This window comes from Pararge aegeria, chromosome 16 (genome assembly GCF_905163445.1).
Source record: "Pararge aegeria chromosome 16, ilParAegt1.1, whole genome shotgun sequence".
Taxonomy (NCBI): Eukaryota; Metazoa; Arthropoda; class Insecta; order Lepidoptera; family Nymphalidae; genus Pararge; species Pararge aegeria.
Genome location: NC_053195.1, coordinates 5638077 through 5655465, shown reverse-complemented (window position 1 = coordinate 5655465; position 17389 = coordinate 5638077). Strand labels below are relative to the sequence as shown.

Sequence of the window (17389 nt, the reverse complement as noted above, 5' to 3'; positions counted from 1 at the left end):
AATCTAATAGGCCCTCTAATATTGGTGGCATTTGTCCTTGACTGCGGAAAATAAGCACCTAATTACGAATTCTGTAATTTTGACAAGGGTCGTTCAACAGAGATATGTAGAAAGGAATGTTGATTGTTTATCTAGCTAGCTTTTGACCGCAATATCGTCCAGGTTTGTTTATCCGATAAAAAGTAGTTTAATAAAAAAGTGGACCTATAAGACAAAAACAATCATTTTTATTAATGCATATAAGGTTTTTGGGTTTCGAAAAATAACGCCATTTGTTTTTTTTATTAATTAATTTATTTTCCTTGTCTTCCCTAAAAATTAACAAACAATAACTTTTAAAGGCGAAAGAACTATCTAAACTACATTTACATAGCATTTTTAAGAAACTATATTAAAAATACATACAATAAATACAATCCAGTTTTCATAATAATTATTTACTTACATATAAATTACCAAATAACTCCATTTTCCTTAAAGACTAGTCAGGAAGTTAAAACGACGCCATTATCAAAAAATTCAGTTTTATTTTTCTATAATAACAGAATTAAAAAAAAAAGTATAATGAATTTTTTCGTTTTAAAAGTCGGGATATCACAGCTATTAAAGTTAATTATTTACATATTAAAAATAAAAGAACTTTATGTTTTTTTTTATATTTTGATTTAGGAAAGTATTTAAAAGTATTAAGTTTAAAATTTAAAATTAACGGCAGCGCTCAAAATTTTAATTTATAAAATAACAAACTATATTTTGGTATAAGCTAAATCTAAACTAGTGGCAAACTTTTTTTCTTATTTACAACAAATAAAAATATTAAGCAACTATGAAATTAAGAAAAAAAAATACATTTATCAACTCTTAAATGTTAGAATAATAAAAAAAAGTGAAAAGTGTAGGAATTCTGAATATGTGTAATTATTATATATCAGTGGCGCTTAAATTTATAATAGATCTCTGTATTCAAATATCTTTAATAGGCACAGTTTACAAAGGACGCTTAATATATTTTATAATAGTAAAATAAATTTGCGGAAACACCATTGTGAAACGTATTACAAAATTAGCATATGATAAATACCATAATGTTGATAGATATAGTGACTCGACAAATAAGCACATGAACTAAACTCCAACATTTTGGTAGGAGTTAAAAAAATTAAGTAAGTATTCTCGCAATCTATTCACAAATAAATCTAAGCGAACGAATTACACTGTAGATTTACGATTTACGTACATATTTACAGGTATTCCACAAAAAACCTATTCGGTTGCTTATATTATAAATTATTTATTTTAACATCGTAATTCCAAACGGTTTATGCACTTTATTTGTGTTTTAACGTTCTATCAAAAGTTACGTGCCGAGAAATAAATAAATAAATTAGGCACTAAACAAAGCCCTTGGCGGAAACTGGTCGACCTGGAGAAAAAACCGTGACTTTAAAATAGTAAAATTTCTTATGAACCAAATCACATAGAAACGCATTTATCTCACAGTTTGCATTCAAAGACTACCATCTCTTTACCGGCCGAGGCCGGCTCATTTGTTTAATGCATAATGTACCCCGAACCAAAGCTTATTTTTAATATTGTTAAAAATAGCCGACTTTGATATCGGACGTAATAAATAAAATTACACAAATTCAAATGCATTTTTATATTAATTCTAAGGGATAATATTTATGTACCACGATACGTTGAACGCAGACACAAAAAAGATTATGGCAGTCGTGATAACCTGAGCTGCATTTATATTAAGCCTTAATTTTGTGAAGGTGCATTTAATTGAAATGGAGAAATCAAAGAAGAGCAATCAAAATATTTTGAAATCACGTGATTAAGTTATCATGATTTCGACTCCGCTCCGATGAACTTAAACGGATCTTTAGAGTTTTTGTAGTCTACGACACATTGTTTTAGTTTCTAGTAAGCATAGGATTAATCATGATGTTAGCGAGTGCGTTACGCCGCTTCCGCCATGCGCCTGCGCCTTGGGCGTGGTACTGGATCTGACGGTACCAGATGCGCGTGCGAGCACTCTCTTCCGCCTGTAACAGAGAAAAACGTTTGCTAGGTATATGATATGAGTTATCTTAAAATTTAAACTTATTTAGGCTTTCTACGTATAGGTAAACTCTTTTGATGTATGTATACATACAAAGGGTTTACCTACACGTAGAAAGCCTTAAGTTCAATGTTTACAAATAATTGAAACCTTGTATATAATCGAAGGTGAGTGCATTTAGATAATGTGCGTTGTGAGCCTGACCATGATATTATTAAATATCTAATAATATTTTTACTTAGCAAATAATACCAATTCTTGGAACACTTTCGTCCGAGATTAATGATCAATGAATGAGCCTTGTTCAAAATGTTCAGTTGGTATAACTTAGTAATGCTATCCTTTTCATAATCTTCTGTGTAGATAAACTACTAATTTCAATCTATCATCCAAAGATTTTGGATTCGATTGATTATTAACGTCGAGCGCTCATATGCCAGCTTGAATAAAGAAAATTTTGAGTTTATGTTTCACTTAGAGGGAATTTGAGGGTGGCATTCACAAAGCATAGGCGCCGAAAAGGTACCTCCAGATGTCTTGTTTATCAACAGATTTCAGATAGATTGAATATAGGAATTCAATCTGTCTCTAATCTATATTAAATAATAACTTTGCTAAACAACTTGATAAGTTGCTTACCAAAATTGTTACGTGTTATAAAATGTATGGTTATTTTTTAACAACAACAACTTTGCTAATAAATTTATAGATAACGGATGGATTGAATATATAAAATGTGCATTCGTCGTTTTCACTAAGTACCTAGTATTATGTCCAGTAACATTCAAGGAATTAGATTTTATATATTTTTTATGTTTATAGACGAGCGCTTGACCACAATCACACCAATTCATTCTTGATTTGATAGTAAGTACTCATATTGTAGGTACTGGTGAAAATGGAAGCAGGAAGGGCATTCCAGATCCTTGCGGTGCGAATTAGAAACGAAATGCAAAGCGCTTCGTACGCGTCCGTGGTATATCAACTACGTACCTAAGGATGCAGATTCTTACGGTGCATCACGTTTCGATAGTAAAAAGGTAAGGGGGGAACTAGATCAAACATTTTTATGTATTCATTCAGTTCTTATGAAAAATTATTAAATTTATACTGGAATAGATAATGTTTTTACCCAATTTATCCTAGCGCTCCTGTTTGCTATTGTCCTAACCGCAGGCGTGTCACAAAAATTGCGTGCCAAATAAAGCGAGCATCGCTCTCGTAAATAAAGTGCAATGGCTTGTGCCCAAATATATTGCTGCTGACTACACTGCAATGCATAAACGTTGGCACTGCCCGGAGTCAGCATACTGCTTTTATATAAACGTAACAAAGGACATTACCGAAACTAGACATTTTTTGCTGGGCAACGGCGAGACGTCTAATACTATTATTGTAGTTTTTATAACTACGCCAAAGACTGAACTGAATTTTCTGAGACGATATTATTCAAAACTAAAGAAAAATCTTGCTAGAGTTACTTGCAAGTAGGTTAATAACGGCGTGTATATAATAACATAAAATAATGATTTCTTGATTAAAGCCTGACTGATTATATCTAGCTTTTATCAACATCATCATTCCCCATTCATTACCTGTCGAAAAATGGGCACGGCTCCTATCAAAATGGAAAGGGTTTAGGTCGCAGTCTGCTATGCTGGCCAGGTTTGAATTTGAAGACTATATCTACCTTTACTTTTATGCAATAGTATTGTTTATCTCATCATCATATCAATCAATGGACGTCGACTGCTGGACATAGTATTTTTGTAGGGAGTTCCAAATTCCACAGCCTTAAGCCGCTTGCGTTCAGTGGCTCCCTGCAAGTCGATTGATGTCATCTGTATATCTAGTCAGGGGTTTCCTAATGCTACGTTTATCCCATACCTTAAAAATAAAGGAATCCTTTGTCGTAATCTCGTGCACCTCAAAAAAGTGTTCGGGCTCGTGATCCGCGGCGACCACGCAGCGATCGAGGAATAACGGCTCTCTTTGCAACGTGTATCTTCCGGCCTTTTCTCTCACAAGTAGTAAAGCAGCCTCTCTTACTCCACTGCGTGCAAAAAGAGCCTCCCCTTCTCTTTCTCTCGCCTCTCGATCTCTTGCTTCTCTCGTTTCCCGTAATTCGTTCGTTTTGTGAGCGATCGTTGGCTGGAAATTAGAAATTGTTGGTTTATAAACGGTTCTAACGGCCTGTAAATAATGAGATAAATAAAAACTTTTCAATACGAGCTACGAAAATTATGCCAATAATTTATACTGCAGAATCTATATGCTGATGACCTTATAGATCCCTATCATGATCATCATCATCATCATCAGCGTATTGATGTCTCAGAGGGATTTAAAGCTTTGACCCTCATCGCTGCACCAAGTCAGCTGCCCGCCTTTAGCCAGGTTTAATGTACTCTCTGAGGCATTTGGGTAAACATCAAACTCCTTTTTTGCTAACTTTTCGACAGAAAATTCCCAACGAATTATGGAGTTGAACTGAGGGTATTGCTTTAATAGTTAATAAAATAAAGATATTGATTTAATTATTCAATCAGATAAAAGACGATAAAAAAATAGAGGCCGTCGTAAGGACTGTTAACAGAACTTAAAACTCAAAAAAATGGAAATAGTGTAAATTCGATGCATATAACCCGGTCTATATACATATAAACCGGCCGCTATACTACATGAAACTAATCTGTTGGTCACTAGAGACTCGCTTGTTTGAGTCGCTCGCTTGGGCGAAATTTTTCACCCACCAAGAATAGCAACGCCGCTAAAAAGGTTTTAACTTCGATGAAGCAGCAAATTCTACGTGATTATTTGTCAGACATGCAATTATTAAAAAAATATGATAATAGAACTTGGTAGAATAGAAAAACAGGTTCACCTTTCCGTTAGTTACCAAAAGGGCGTTGATCGACATCAGTTTAATCGTGCGTCCCTTGCGCCAGTTGTTATCGTTGGGTTGTGTAAACAGCAGCTTGCCTTCCATTGCAAACCTTTAAAAATAATAAAATAATTTTGTTTAAACGTTAAAAGTTCGTTGTTTGGATATATATCGACGATATATCAATAGCCTGTAAAAGTTTACTGCGGGATTAAATGCCTATCCTAATAGGAGGGTTTTTCCGTTATCACCTGTTATTTTATTAAATTAATTTATTTCACTATAGGTTAGTCCCATCCTGCAATCTCACCTGATATAACCACTTAGGTAATGTTGCAGTCTAAGATAGTAGCAAACAAACCAGGTAGAGGAAAGGCTGCTATATTAAACCATAGCCTCTACGTCTTCTAAGCGGCGTCGTACCGGAACGTTAAATAGCGGCACTTCTTTATCGGTATCAGAGAAATATCAGAAAATATAAATTCTTAAAGTACCTGCCAGGGCTCAACCCCATCACCTTCCACTTATAAAGCCGAGCTTACTTTCTGAAACGTAGACGGTATTTATATATTTCGAATTATGGCTTCGCAATATCATGGTGTTATAATGAGAAGTCATCATTCAAAATATATTTTCTTAGAAAGGAATTTTAGTAACAAGATCTCACCTAGCATCATCATGATTCCAATCCAGCACATCCACAGCCATCTTCCTCAGCCTTATATCAGCGACGTGCAAATCATGTGCCGTCCGCCTTGCTGCAGCGAGTCTTCTCCATAGCGGCACGTCTCTTGCCGCGGCAGCAGCGGCGGCAGCCGCAGCGTTGATTTCTTCAAGTCTGGATTCAACGCAGCGCTGAGCTCCCTTCACTTCTTCTCTTTCTGATGCGCAAGTTGGTGTTGCACGATATAGCCGGGAAAGAAGGAGTGGATATTTTGTCACGCGTTGAACCGGCACCTAGTCAAAAATAGTTTGTTTTATATAAAACATTTATATTAATTGAATATTTAAATAAGGTGAGACTTTTATAAATACTGGCCAGCGAACAGCAATGGAATGAAATTATTATCAAAAAAGATTAACGGGACAAGTAAAAGTCTCATATAAAGAAACAGCTCAGAAGTTATGCATCAGCGGGAAGATCGAGTTGAGATAGGGAGGAGATTTTTTAGTCCGTGGCCTGCCGGGCAAGATTTCCAATGGAATCGCGTGTGCGCATGGAATCTATGAGGATTTAAAACAGAGAGCGTGCAGCAGAAGCTATGTTTACTGAAACACCTACCTGTCTGCATAGCGTAGTGATTATAGGCAAACTCTGCTTTTAGGTCAGCGGTGGAGAGGTCTATTCTATTGATGATGTTGATTGTTCGTATATAATTTGAAAATTTATGTAGGTTTACTTAATCTTTACTTTGTGCACTATCCACTGTTCACTTAACTACTAGTTTTGTATGCATAGGTTGCCTTCAAAAGATCACTTTAGCGATAACGATACTTTGCACCTGAACATTATGTTGTTTCTTTTAACAGACTTTACGACTTAATTATTTCAAAGAGATCTCGTTAGACGTTACGTTGAGAGACGTTAGTGGAACGTACCATGAGGAATGAGTTGAGATTCATCCTCCTCAGCACCGCATTTTCCATTTGCGAGACGCGTAAGAATATCCTCAGGAGTTCCTTCTCCTTCTCCAAGCCGGCTAAAAGCAATGCGGCGCCTGCTTGTTTTACACAATATGACTGAAAAGCTGTCAGCATACCAGAACACTCCAAGAGAATCTTGCCAACGTTAACCGTCAGTAAGTCCTGAAATACAATGAACAAAATTTACATGCTTATTATGAATTAAGATATTAAATATTGTACTATGATTAGAGTTGAATTTAAAAGTAAATTTTTAAATAATATTTTTTTTATACAATAAGCAATACCTCATCTCCTTGTTCTACGGCAATTTCAAGAGCATCTCTTAATTTTTCAGATAAAACTTGATTATTATCTATTAATTCTTCGACATTTAAAAAGATAGCACTTAATTGTTCCTGAGTGAGAAGACCAGCCACTAACATGGGCTTATAGAATTCTTCGAGAATAATTTGTAGGTCTCGACCATATTTCTCTTCGGTTTCCACAATTTCTGTTATTATTTCTTTTCTCTCAGTTCTTCTTTTAGAACATTTTCGGCAAACTAATGGAGCGTAAGCCGAACCTTAAAAAACAATGATATTTTTTTATAATTTCAGATAGCTAACTTAGATATTAGTTTTCACATAAACGTGTAAATATTAGTCAACGATATCTTACCTTGTTCTGTGATTTGAGAATCAACCGCAGTATCACAATCCTCACATAAATGAATTGGAGTATCCTTATCACTCATACTATTTGGTGTAATTTTCCCTTGAAGTCTACTTCTAGAAGATTTACTTGTTTCAGACCCTACTCCAGAATCATTCCTCTCTATTTCAGCTGAAGGTTTTTTACATACAACGGCTTTTTCCATTCCATCTTGATTAATTATTAATGAGTTATCTTCACTTGAATCTGATGCATTAGATAACTGACTGGTATTACTACTAATAAGTTTTGATTTTACCACTTCTGTTTTTTCTTTTGACTCATCTAACAATGCTGAATTTTCGTTGTCATTAGAATAGTTTGTAATATAGGTTTCTTCATCATCAATACCTCTTTCTTTAGCATCTACTAAATAAGAAAGTATATCATATTTTGATGCACCTTCAAAAATTGATCTTGATCCACTTCTTTTATCATCATCTATTAACAACAAAGAATTAGGAGGAGGATTTGTTGGCAGAGGCGGAGGCATATCTCCTATTTCCTCATATATAGGATCACTATTTAAGCGAATCGATTCATAAAGATGATCGTCATCTGTATTATTTGATATTTCAATGTCACATATTGCAGCATCTACTAACATTTGGTAAAACTTTGATCTTGTAGAGTTAGTGTCATCTTCTGTTGACAATTCACTCGCTGAAGCATTATAACAGTCAGACATTGGCTCAAGGTCTGAAAAAACTCCCATTGCTCCGCTCTCATACTCCATACTTTCATAGGGAGCAGAACAGCATTTATCATTGTGTTCTACACAACCATTACTATCATTTGCACGGTTTTCTTCTTTTGAAGTCATGTTAACAAGTTTCTTTTCGTTTTGTATGTTTTCTTTCTGAACTTCTTCCTTCAAGCTTATAAGGGAACTTTCTATAAGTTTTTCTATGGTTGCTTTACTGTTTTCTGTCCCTTCTTGATGTTTAGTCTCTTGCAGTTTTATTAACGAGTTTTCAATTAATTTTTTAACCAAATCAGAATCAAGACCCTCAGCCAAATGTGAAAAGAATGGATCGTCAAAAAGTTTAGTGATATAATTACCACTTTCAGAAGGTTTGCTTTCATCTGACACACTTCTCTGATCTCTTACTATTTCCACGTTTTTGACGTCGTCTTTTTTTCCACAAACATGAGGTATGAGGTTTCTTCTTACAGCTTCAACTGGATCATTTAGAATAGAATTTATATCGTTTTCATGAAAAGTCCCTAGATATTGGTGTTTGTACGCATCATTGCAATAGTCTTCATACGTGTTAGATTCTTCTGCTTTCTCCTGCCCTGGAAATTCTGCTCCAATATATATTTGACTTTTTGACTTTTTTAATTCCGATTGTGGAGTTCCAACACTTATAGTAACAGTAGTCCCTGACTGATATGTGCTACAAGCATTGCTATAGTCATCGTTCACAACAACTGATGAGAGGTATATTGGCGTATCACCCCTTACGTTCATAGTGGAATAGCATTCATTGCCGTTAATTTGTATTGAGGTTTTTCTCGGTTCGATTTCAATAGTTTTATAAATATCTTTACTTTCCTTCTGCTCTTCAAATTCATCAGAATCAAATTGTTTTACTCTAAGTACAGTTTTTTGTTCGTTGTCATTTGTATCTGACCATTCATCGCTTGTTGAACTTGATGAATTATTACGTATAAATCTTGTTTTAACATAATTGTGTTTCTTTGATTTCGATTTATATCTTGGTGGTGGTTCTGGTGAACCTATTATACCATGACGTAGATTTTTCAGCACTTTACTTGTTATTTCACTACTATCACTTAAGTTGCCGATTTCAATATCATTCTGACTTGAAGTTTCTTGAACAATATCAGCATCCAATTTTGTTGGGGTTTCAAGACTGTCAAATTTTTGTTGTATCAAGGACTCTTTTTCACTAACGAACTCTAAAAACACCTGACTGGTATGACCATGTTTAGTTTTTGACCGAAGAGCCATAGTATCTAAAAACTTTGGAGGAGAAATGGATATTGTTGAAGCTAATCTCTCTGACTCGGAACGGCGTAGAACTGGAATTTTAGGTACATTATTATCTGAAAAAAAAAATTATTCAATAAAATAAAGGTAAATAATATTTTAACAAAGGTATACTAAGTAAAGTAAATATTACCTTCGTTGTTTGTAGGAACTTCATTTTCTAATTTTGTTGTACTTTTTGGATCCATTGTCATGCCTCCAGTTGCAATTTTGTTTAACTCCAAATTGATTTGCATATCTTCATATATTTCAGAGTCATTTTGGAGATCATTATTTTCATCAGTATAAGATATATTATTTTCAGCTTCTTCTAAACTATGACTCACGACATCACCCTCCGCTATAATTTCTTCTTCCACCTCAATAACAATACTTGGTTTTTCTTCTTTCAAAACATTGTCGTGCAAATTTAAGTGGGCTGTATAAATTACTTTGGTTTCTTCATTTTCTACGAGAAATTGAACTCTTTTTCTTTGATATATATTTTCTGACGAATTTAGGCTTTTATCTTTAGGTTTTGGTAAGTAAAATTGCGATGAATTAATACGTTTACTTTCAAATGAGTCCTCAATAATTTCTACTTTGTTTTTAGTATCATTAAATTCATAGTTCCTTGGTTTTTTGAGAATAGACTTAATCGTATCACTATTGTGATTTTTATATTTAGGACTGCGTGAATAATCACTGGTGGGTTTTTTATTAAAGTTTCTTTCAGGTAAACGTTGATTATCACTTTCGCTGTCATCGTCAGTTTTATTATGTCTTACTCGTCTCGGTGGTCTTTTCGGTGAAACACTCTTTTGTTTTATACGATTTGACGTTGATATAGTTACTACTTTTTTATTATTACTCTTACCTAATGAAGTAAATTTACTATTTTCGTTTTTAATGTTTGGTAAAGATAATGCTGAAGACATATCCGTAGATTTGAAGTCATAATTTTTGAGATCATAATTGACAGGATCATAAACAGATACTTCTTCTATACTACTACTTTTTAGTTCATTAGATACTCGAATTCTTTGTCCGCTTATTGCTTTAACATTCGTGTCTGATTTAGATTTATTTAAAGGCCTAGATTTCGGAGAATCTTGAAAAACATCACCGTAATCATCATCGAATGCGATTTCTACCATCGATTTTGAACTTCTACTAGTCTTGACCAACTCATAGGGGTTTATATCGCACGATAAAATAGATTTCTTTTTATCTGGTGTGCTATCTTCATCAATCCACAGTTCATTCACTCGGCTCACTGACTTACTTCTACTTTTGCTAAGAGTTTCTGGACTTGGTTGTTTTGTTTTTACACGACACGGGCTTATACTTTTGGCTCGCGATCTCGTTGTTGAAAACTGACTTCCGATACGAGTTTCGTGAGGAGGAGCTAATCTACTTCGACGCATTAAGTCGTAAGGATCGTTATCGCCATTGGGCTTAAGAATGCTAGGTCTAGATTTTGTGCTTTGAACTCTGACAGTACCAGCCCTAAGTAAACCACTAGCATCACGACTCACTTGAGGACCACGCACAGTTCCACCTACCAGCAAACGTGGACTTTCAGTTATAGTTAGTGGCAAACGAGATCCTTTGCATTTCTTACATATACTGACTTTGGTTGTGCTGGTTTTCTTCGTACCATTAAGATATTCAGGACAGGAACATAATATAACAGCATAGTTATGTGGAGTTGGTTTTTGAGGAGTACTTATTAAGACTGGTCCGGGAACCTCCGGATACGCTGAGAAGACACTCGGTCTCCCTGTTGGAGTTTGGGTCCTTACGGACCCATACAGCCACGTTTCTGCATACTTCATGGATTTTGACAGTGCTGAACCACCTTGTCCACTAATAGTTCCGTACATGTAAGGGCTTTCGGGTGATTTTTCAGAAGATTTGGAACTTCCGGAAGTATTGAGTTTCAACTTTGAAGACCATTTTTTCGGACGCGTATTTTCAGGCGTTTCATAAATCTGAAAAGAAGAAATAATTATATTATTGAAGTACGCTACTATTATGGGATTTATTTATAACTAGCTGTGCCCTGCGGCTTTACTTGTGCATATTATGGGACACAGTGTACTGTTACATAGTCTACAATCTTCCTTAACAAATAAGATGAAGATTTTTTCAATCGTACTGGTTGTGCCAAATATATTAAATTACAGATTATGTGACAGCGTCGCAACTTCTCATGACATATATAAACAAACGACTGAAGTGTAGGCTATTAAAACAAATGACTGAAAATAATGTGAAGCTTGATAGCAGCTCCACATTTTAGTCGATAGAACGTAACCGACGTTGACCCAAGCGCGTAAATGGATAAAAGTCCGAATTAGGAAGTTTGAAAGAAAATTTGGTATCCATCAGTCTCAGCTCCTATCACTAACAAAGAATCCTAAAAGTTAACGTTAAAGGAAGAGTCGGTTAATTCCTAGCATTAAAACCCTGATAAATGCGGCAGCACTTTATGAATTATTTACATCTGCCCGGAGCTGCTGTTGACAATTGCTAAGGTGTTTTGTCCTCTATCTCAAATCATATTGAACAGGTCTACACGAAATTTTGTTAGAACTAATGTGATACCATTTATTGCGTATTCAATCCAAAAACAGATATTTAAAACAGGTAGACCGTCAGAGCGACAGACAAAAATGAAAACAATTGATTATAGAGTGCCCTCCAAAAACAACTTATTATTAGTATCAATACACTTGACATTATATATACCAAACTTAATTGAATTGTACTAGCTCTAAAATGGGGAACATATTTAATGAATCTTTAAATTTAAGAAAGACAGTATTAGAAGTGTCGGAGACTTGTGCCCGTATTTTATTAGTTTTTTTTAAATTTAGAGCTAAAAATATCCTTTATCCGTATTGATATGATTCTTTTCCGCATTTATAAAGTCCTCAAAGTCAAATATTTCACTATTCAAATAGGCGCATAGATGTTACTTTTGATGCGTGCATTACATGCCCATACATATAGCATTAAGTATGCTCCATCCGACAAAGCCATTTAAATTTAACTTACATTTAGTGAACCTATCTCTTATTTCTCTAGTATTCGGTTTGAATGCCTTATAATTTTATTGGTTATTCAATTTTGTAATTATTTACAATAGTTCCCTTTGTGCTTGCTTCGATTCGTCATTAGCGAGACCGTCTGAATTGTGAAAACTTTACTTTTGAACAGAAGGCTATATTCAGTTGATACAATCGACTATATTTGCACCTATAATTGGAGAACAAGAGTAAATAATTGACCTCATAGAAACTTTCCCTCAGTTGAGATTGTGTATCTTTAATGTAAATAGAAAGTGCATCTTTTTCTTGTTTATAAGTTTGTTTGATTGATTTTTATCTGTGATCGGCACCGCACTGATCCTAGAAACATTGACGGCCGATTAGCGCAGTGGGCAGCAATCCTGCTTTCTGGGAATCGAACCCACGATTCGTGTACCTATCTCTTATTAACATCTCAGCACAACTGGAAAATATTTTTGTGATGAATCTGAACGCTTTTTAGTATCTGGGTGTCTATCTATATTTTATAAGTATTTATGTATAATATCCATAAAATTATTTACAGTCAACTTAGTACCCATAACACAAGCTACGCTTACTTCGGGGCTAGATGGCGATGTGTGTATTGTCGTAGAATATTTATTTGTTTTTTTTTTCTTGAGCCATGCGTAGCTTCTTGGAGTTGATTAATTTAGTTAATAGGGCAGGATTTTACAGCCTTAACGATTTGCATAATTATGTTGCAGGATACTTTTTATACTAGCTACTACTTTTAAAGTAGCGTTTCTCACGGAATTTATACAAAAACTACCGATGCTAAAATTAAAGTATGCCATTTTATCAGTCTTATAGCGACTGTAGCGTCATCTAGTTGGAAACCTTGAGAGAAATGTTATAAAATTATGTTATAAAATTTTAAAAATGAATATGAATCGATTATTAGTCATGAAACAGAATCACACTGCTACAAGCTTACGGGTTAAAACGTCCAAGCCTAACGGACAGATACGAGTATAAATACCGCGTGTAAATTCAAATCTTTAAACTTAGTTTTTATTTCTACCACCTGCAACCACAGCTGATGATTATAGTATCGGCCTAAGATGGAAAACGCTTCCTAGAAATGCCTTTTCATTCATGATATAGCGTATAGGTGGGGAGAACAAAAGCCGGAAGAGTGCTCCAAATCCTTGCGGTACGAATTAGAATCGAGGAACAAAGCGGACTCCTTACGTGTCCAAGACACTGCAGATATTAACTACGTTCAGATCCTTATGATTTTAAAGAGGTATAGAAGTCTAGGATTAGAATAAAAGTTCTTCAGCAACAGGCTAGCTTGCAATGGTGCTGCAAACTTCGAAGTTCCAAGCTTCTATTATATCAAAGCCATATTGTTTATAGCCATAAGCCATATTTTCAGTTTGTGCATCAATGACAGCTTCCAAAATAGCACACTGTGTACTGATTACGATACACATTAAGTTAGTATCCACAATCCAGTAACTAGGCCAAATTGGCTTTCGTATCGTACCGTAGCGGGTATTACGCGGTTTTCAATTAACTGCTACAATCGGATCTTGGATAACACTGTACTCATCGATGTTACTAACTTACCAATGGATATTGTGCTTTTCAAAATTACAAAGGACTTATACTACATCTGAATAGATAGGCTTTATGTACTGTCTCTTTAGTCTAGTGGTTAGTATGTTCAACTACGGATCACGAGGCCAAAGTTTCGCGTCTCAGGTCAAACATTTGTATTGGGGTTTTCTATAAAAAAAAATCTTAGTAATAAACTAGAGTTGGAAAATGTCGCTATTATTACTTTCTTATTATATTATCATAATTTATTTTATAAATATACATGTCAATCAGCATTTGAGCAGCGTGATGTACGTATGCTCCATAAACCTGTCTACAGTGAGAGAATAGGTATGTGCTCCTTTACATGGGCTAGATGGAAGACAAAGTATTCGGCAAATAACTTTTTATCTCGTGCATGCAACACTTTCAACAGCAAATATTGTGAGACGGACATCTTTCACGTCAAAATTGGCTCTTTAAGGAAAATAATTATGTCAAAATATGTATTATAAACTTTTAAAGTGTTTGTTTTTTTTCGTTTTAATTTTATTTTTTTATATAATTTTCGTTTGACACTGAATTCCTAAGCAATTGTGGTTGATGTTATCGTTTATGTATTACTAAGTTATGGGAACGTCATTGGTTTATGTGCATTACTTTTGTGTAATAGCACGGTTTGTTTGTTTTAGAAACAAAGTAATATTTGTTGGTCAGAACGGCTAAATTAATTTTGACGGGATGTACGAGTAGAGTGATTATTTGTGGTTTTTTTGCACTTTTGGGTTGAGAAAATTATTTTGCGAACCGTGGGAAGAAAATTTAAAATCAAAATGCCATGAAAATTAGCTGTGTTTGCCAATTTTATTTATTTATTGAAAACTATTAAGCACGTTTGTTAAAATCATTATCACATATCCAGTTATAGTTATCAAAAGTTTAATTATTTATCAACTTCACAAAATTACTTTAAGACATAAAAATATTTTTAAAATATATAAATTAAAAAAAACATCATTAATGATTAAATTACAATAAATAATGAATGGATTGATAAAGAGAAAATTAGGTATATGTAGAGAGAGAAGTTCAAGACATCTGGATTAAACTCAAAGTTAAGTTAGTTTCACAACACTCAAGCATAAAAGATATACAAATCCGAAAAAGACAACAAACAAAATAATTAGCCCCCTACACTTAGTTCAAATGGGCTATTCTAAAACAAATTCCAACTTCGAAAAGGGAACCCTTTCCAGAGTTCAGCAAACAATTTGAGATACAGAACAGATTACGCGAAATTGATTCTGCTAATGAATAAGTTATTTGAACGAAACATTTGTTTGGAGCGCAATAAAATTAATTGCCCTTAAAGCGGATTGCTCGGTCCTGCGCTTTTATAGTAAAATTCGGTTGATGAAATATAGTCTTTCGGAAATTGTGTTTCTTAAAAAAACATTTCTGCGTTGTCGCGGTGGTTTAATCCATGCAATAGTTGAATTTTTTTACGACCTTCCTAGCGCAACGGTGAGCGCTGTGTTATTAAGTGTGCTGTGTAATTAAAGTAGAAGGTCCCAGGCTCGTATGCCGGCAGGGGAAATTTGGGAATTTATTATTTCTGAGTTTTCTCTGGTTTGGTCTGGTGGGAAGCTTTGGCCGTGGCTAGCTACCACCCTACCGACAAAGACGTACCGCTAAACGATTTAGTGTTCCGGTGCGATATCGCGAAGAAACCCATTAGGGGATTACCATACTCCCTAACAGGTTAGCCCGCTACCATCTTAGACTGTATCATCACTTACCACTAGGTGAGGTTACAGTCAAAGGTCAAACTAACTTATAGTGGAATAAAAAAATCTCCGTTTGGTTCATCAATAGCCAATAACAGTGCACTGCTAGTCTCTCTCAACGGGAGGTTGTGTCAAATTCGCCTCATACTACACCCGCGGGTAGTGGCGGGCGGGGTAGAGTTAGCTGTATTTATTTGATCTGCCGTCACCACACGGCATATTCTGGTTATTAAGTCCAGTTATATGTAACTAAAAATTTAAAGGAGGTATGAATTAATCAAAACATTCACCTAGCAACGTTAAAACGACATCGTTTTTTTACTGAAATCGGAACAGAGCTGGAGAAATTGTGCAAAGTATTCTCAAGCAATCCAACAAACTATCAAACAGGCGATACAAAACCAATCCCGTGTTCGCGAGTCCCGTGGAAAACTTCGCGTTTCCTTCGAATATATTGTATTTTTCTTCGAGAACTTGATAACAGGGTAGTTCTAGAACTTTCTTAAAAGGTTATCGGATACTTGGGTTGGGATCATAATATAAAACTACTCCCTACGGATGCATAAATACTATGCACACTTCTTCATTTTGAATCTTTTTTAACAAATGGAATTTTTATATGTTAACCGCTTGGTCTGAATTCTTGATATTATTAGGGGTTGAACATATTAAGTGTTCACTCACACTCATTAAACTTATTGTCTAACCATCAGTTTATATTTAACTAGCGGACCCCAGCGCCATCTGTCGGGCTAATTTGTGAATCTAAACCATCCAGGGTGCCACCCAAACGTATACCAAAAAAATCATTCAAATCGGTGCAGCCGTCTAGGAGGAGTTCAGTGACATACACACGCACACAAGAAATATTTATATAAAGATAGTAATGTCACAATTTTGACGGCTTCCATGTCGCAGTGGTGACCTATGATTTTATAATTGGGAGGTGTTGTGTGTATATATAATTTGGACTGTATTAATGTTTATGCATTGAAATTAAACTTATTGCTGGTTTACTAGGATTTATTTTGTTACAAAGTTGGTGAATGATGGTGTGGGCCACGTAAGTCGAGCTCGCGGGTCGCCCCCCGCGGAGCCCGCGACCCGCGGACCGGTTTCGATGCATACTAGTGGGCATCGAACAGGAGGTCCCGGGTTCTATGGCCGACGGTAAAGATTTGGAAATTTATAATTTATGAATTTCCCCTGGTTTATTTAGGCTTTGACCATGGCTAGTTACACCCCTACCGACAAAGATGTGCCGTCAACAGATTAAGCGTTCCAGTACGATGCCGCGTAAAAACATCAATATCCCTAAACGGTTGATCTGCTACCATAGTAGAACTGCATCAAAATTATATGATATTGAAGACAACGGCGTCAACAAGAAGTAAAAAAAAAAAATTATATCAGTTTCAATAATTTGGGGGCCGTTAAAATTAGAAGATATAAATATCATTTTACGTTAAACGTACCACAGTCAAGCTTTCTCTAAATTATCCTAAACAAATTGGTATTTTTATCTAAAAGCGCACGCCAAAGGTGAAATGTCCAATTTATGCAATATTGTTTTTATTCAAACTCTCTCGCAAACCCGTTTTTTGTATATTTTCTCATGCAAACGTTTTTAATTGTACTTTAAATTTTCCGGTTTTGGCTTTTTGGACAATATACCAC

General features: G+C 35.0%; 1 protein-coding gene across 4 annotated transcripts in view; it reads right to left on the bottom strand.

The window, feature by feature from the left end:
• Nucleotides 1–706: 706 nt before the first annotated feature.
• LOC120630203 overlaps nucleotides 707–17389 on the bottom strand; it is a 182730-nt gene continuing 166047 nt past the window's right edge. For all 4 annotated transcript variants that reach the window (XM_039899331.1, XM_039899330.1, XM_039899333.1 and 1 more), the window contains 8 exons: nucleotides 9440–11279; nucleotides 7257–9362; nucleotides 6884–7161; nucleotides 6552–6758; nucleotides 5620–5909; nucleotides 4953–5064; nucleotides 3956–4219; nucleotides 707–2051 (listed from right to left, as the gene is read on the bottom strand). In XM_039899331.1, coding sequence (XP_039755265.1) covers nucleotides 1920–2051; nucleotides 3956–4219; nucleotides 4953–5064; nucleotides 5620–5909; nucleotides 6552–6758; nucleotides 6884–7161; nucleotides 7257–9362; nucleotides 9440–11279 — 5229 coding nt within the window. In that variant the 3' untranslated portion in view covers nucleotides 707–1919. The remainder of the gene's footprint in view (nucleotides 2052–3955; nucleotides 4220–4952; nucleotides 5065–5619; nucleotides 5910–6551; nucleotides 6759–6883; nucleotides 7162–7256; nucleotides 9363–9439; nucleotides 11280–17389) is intronic.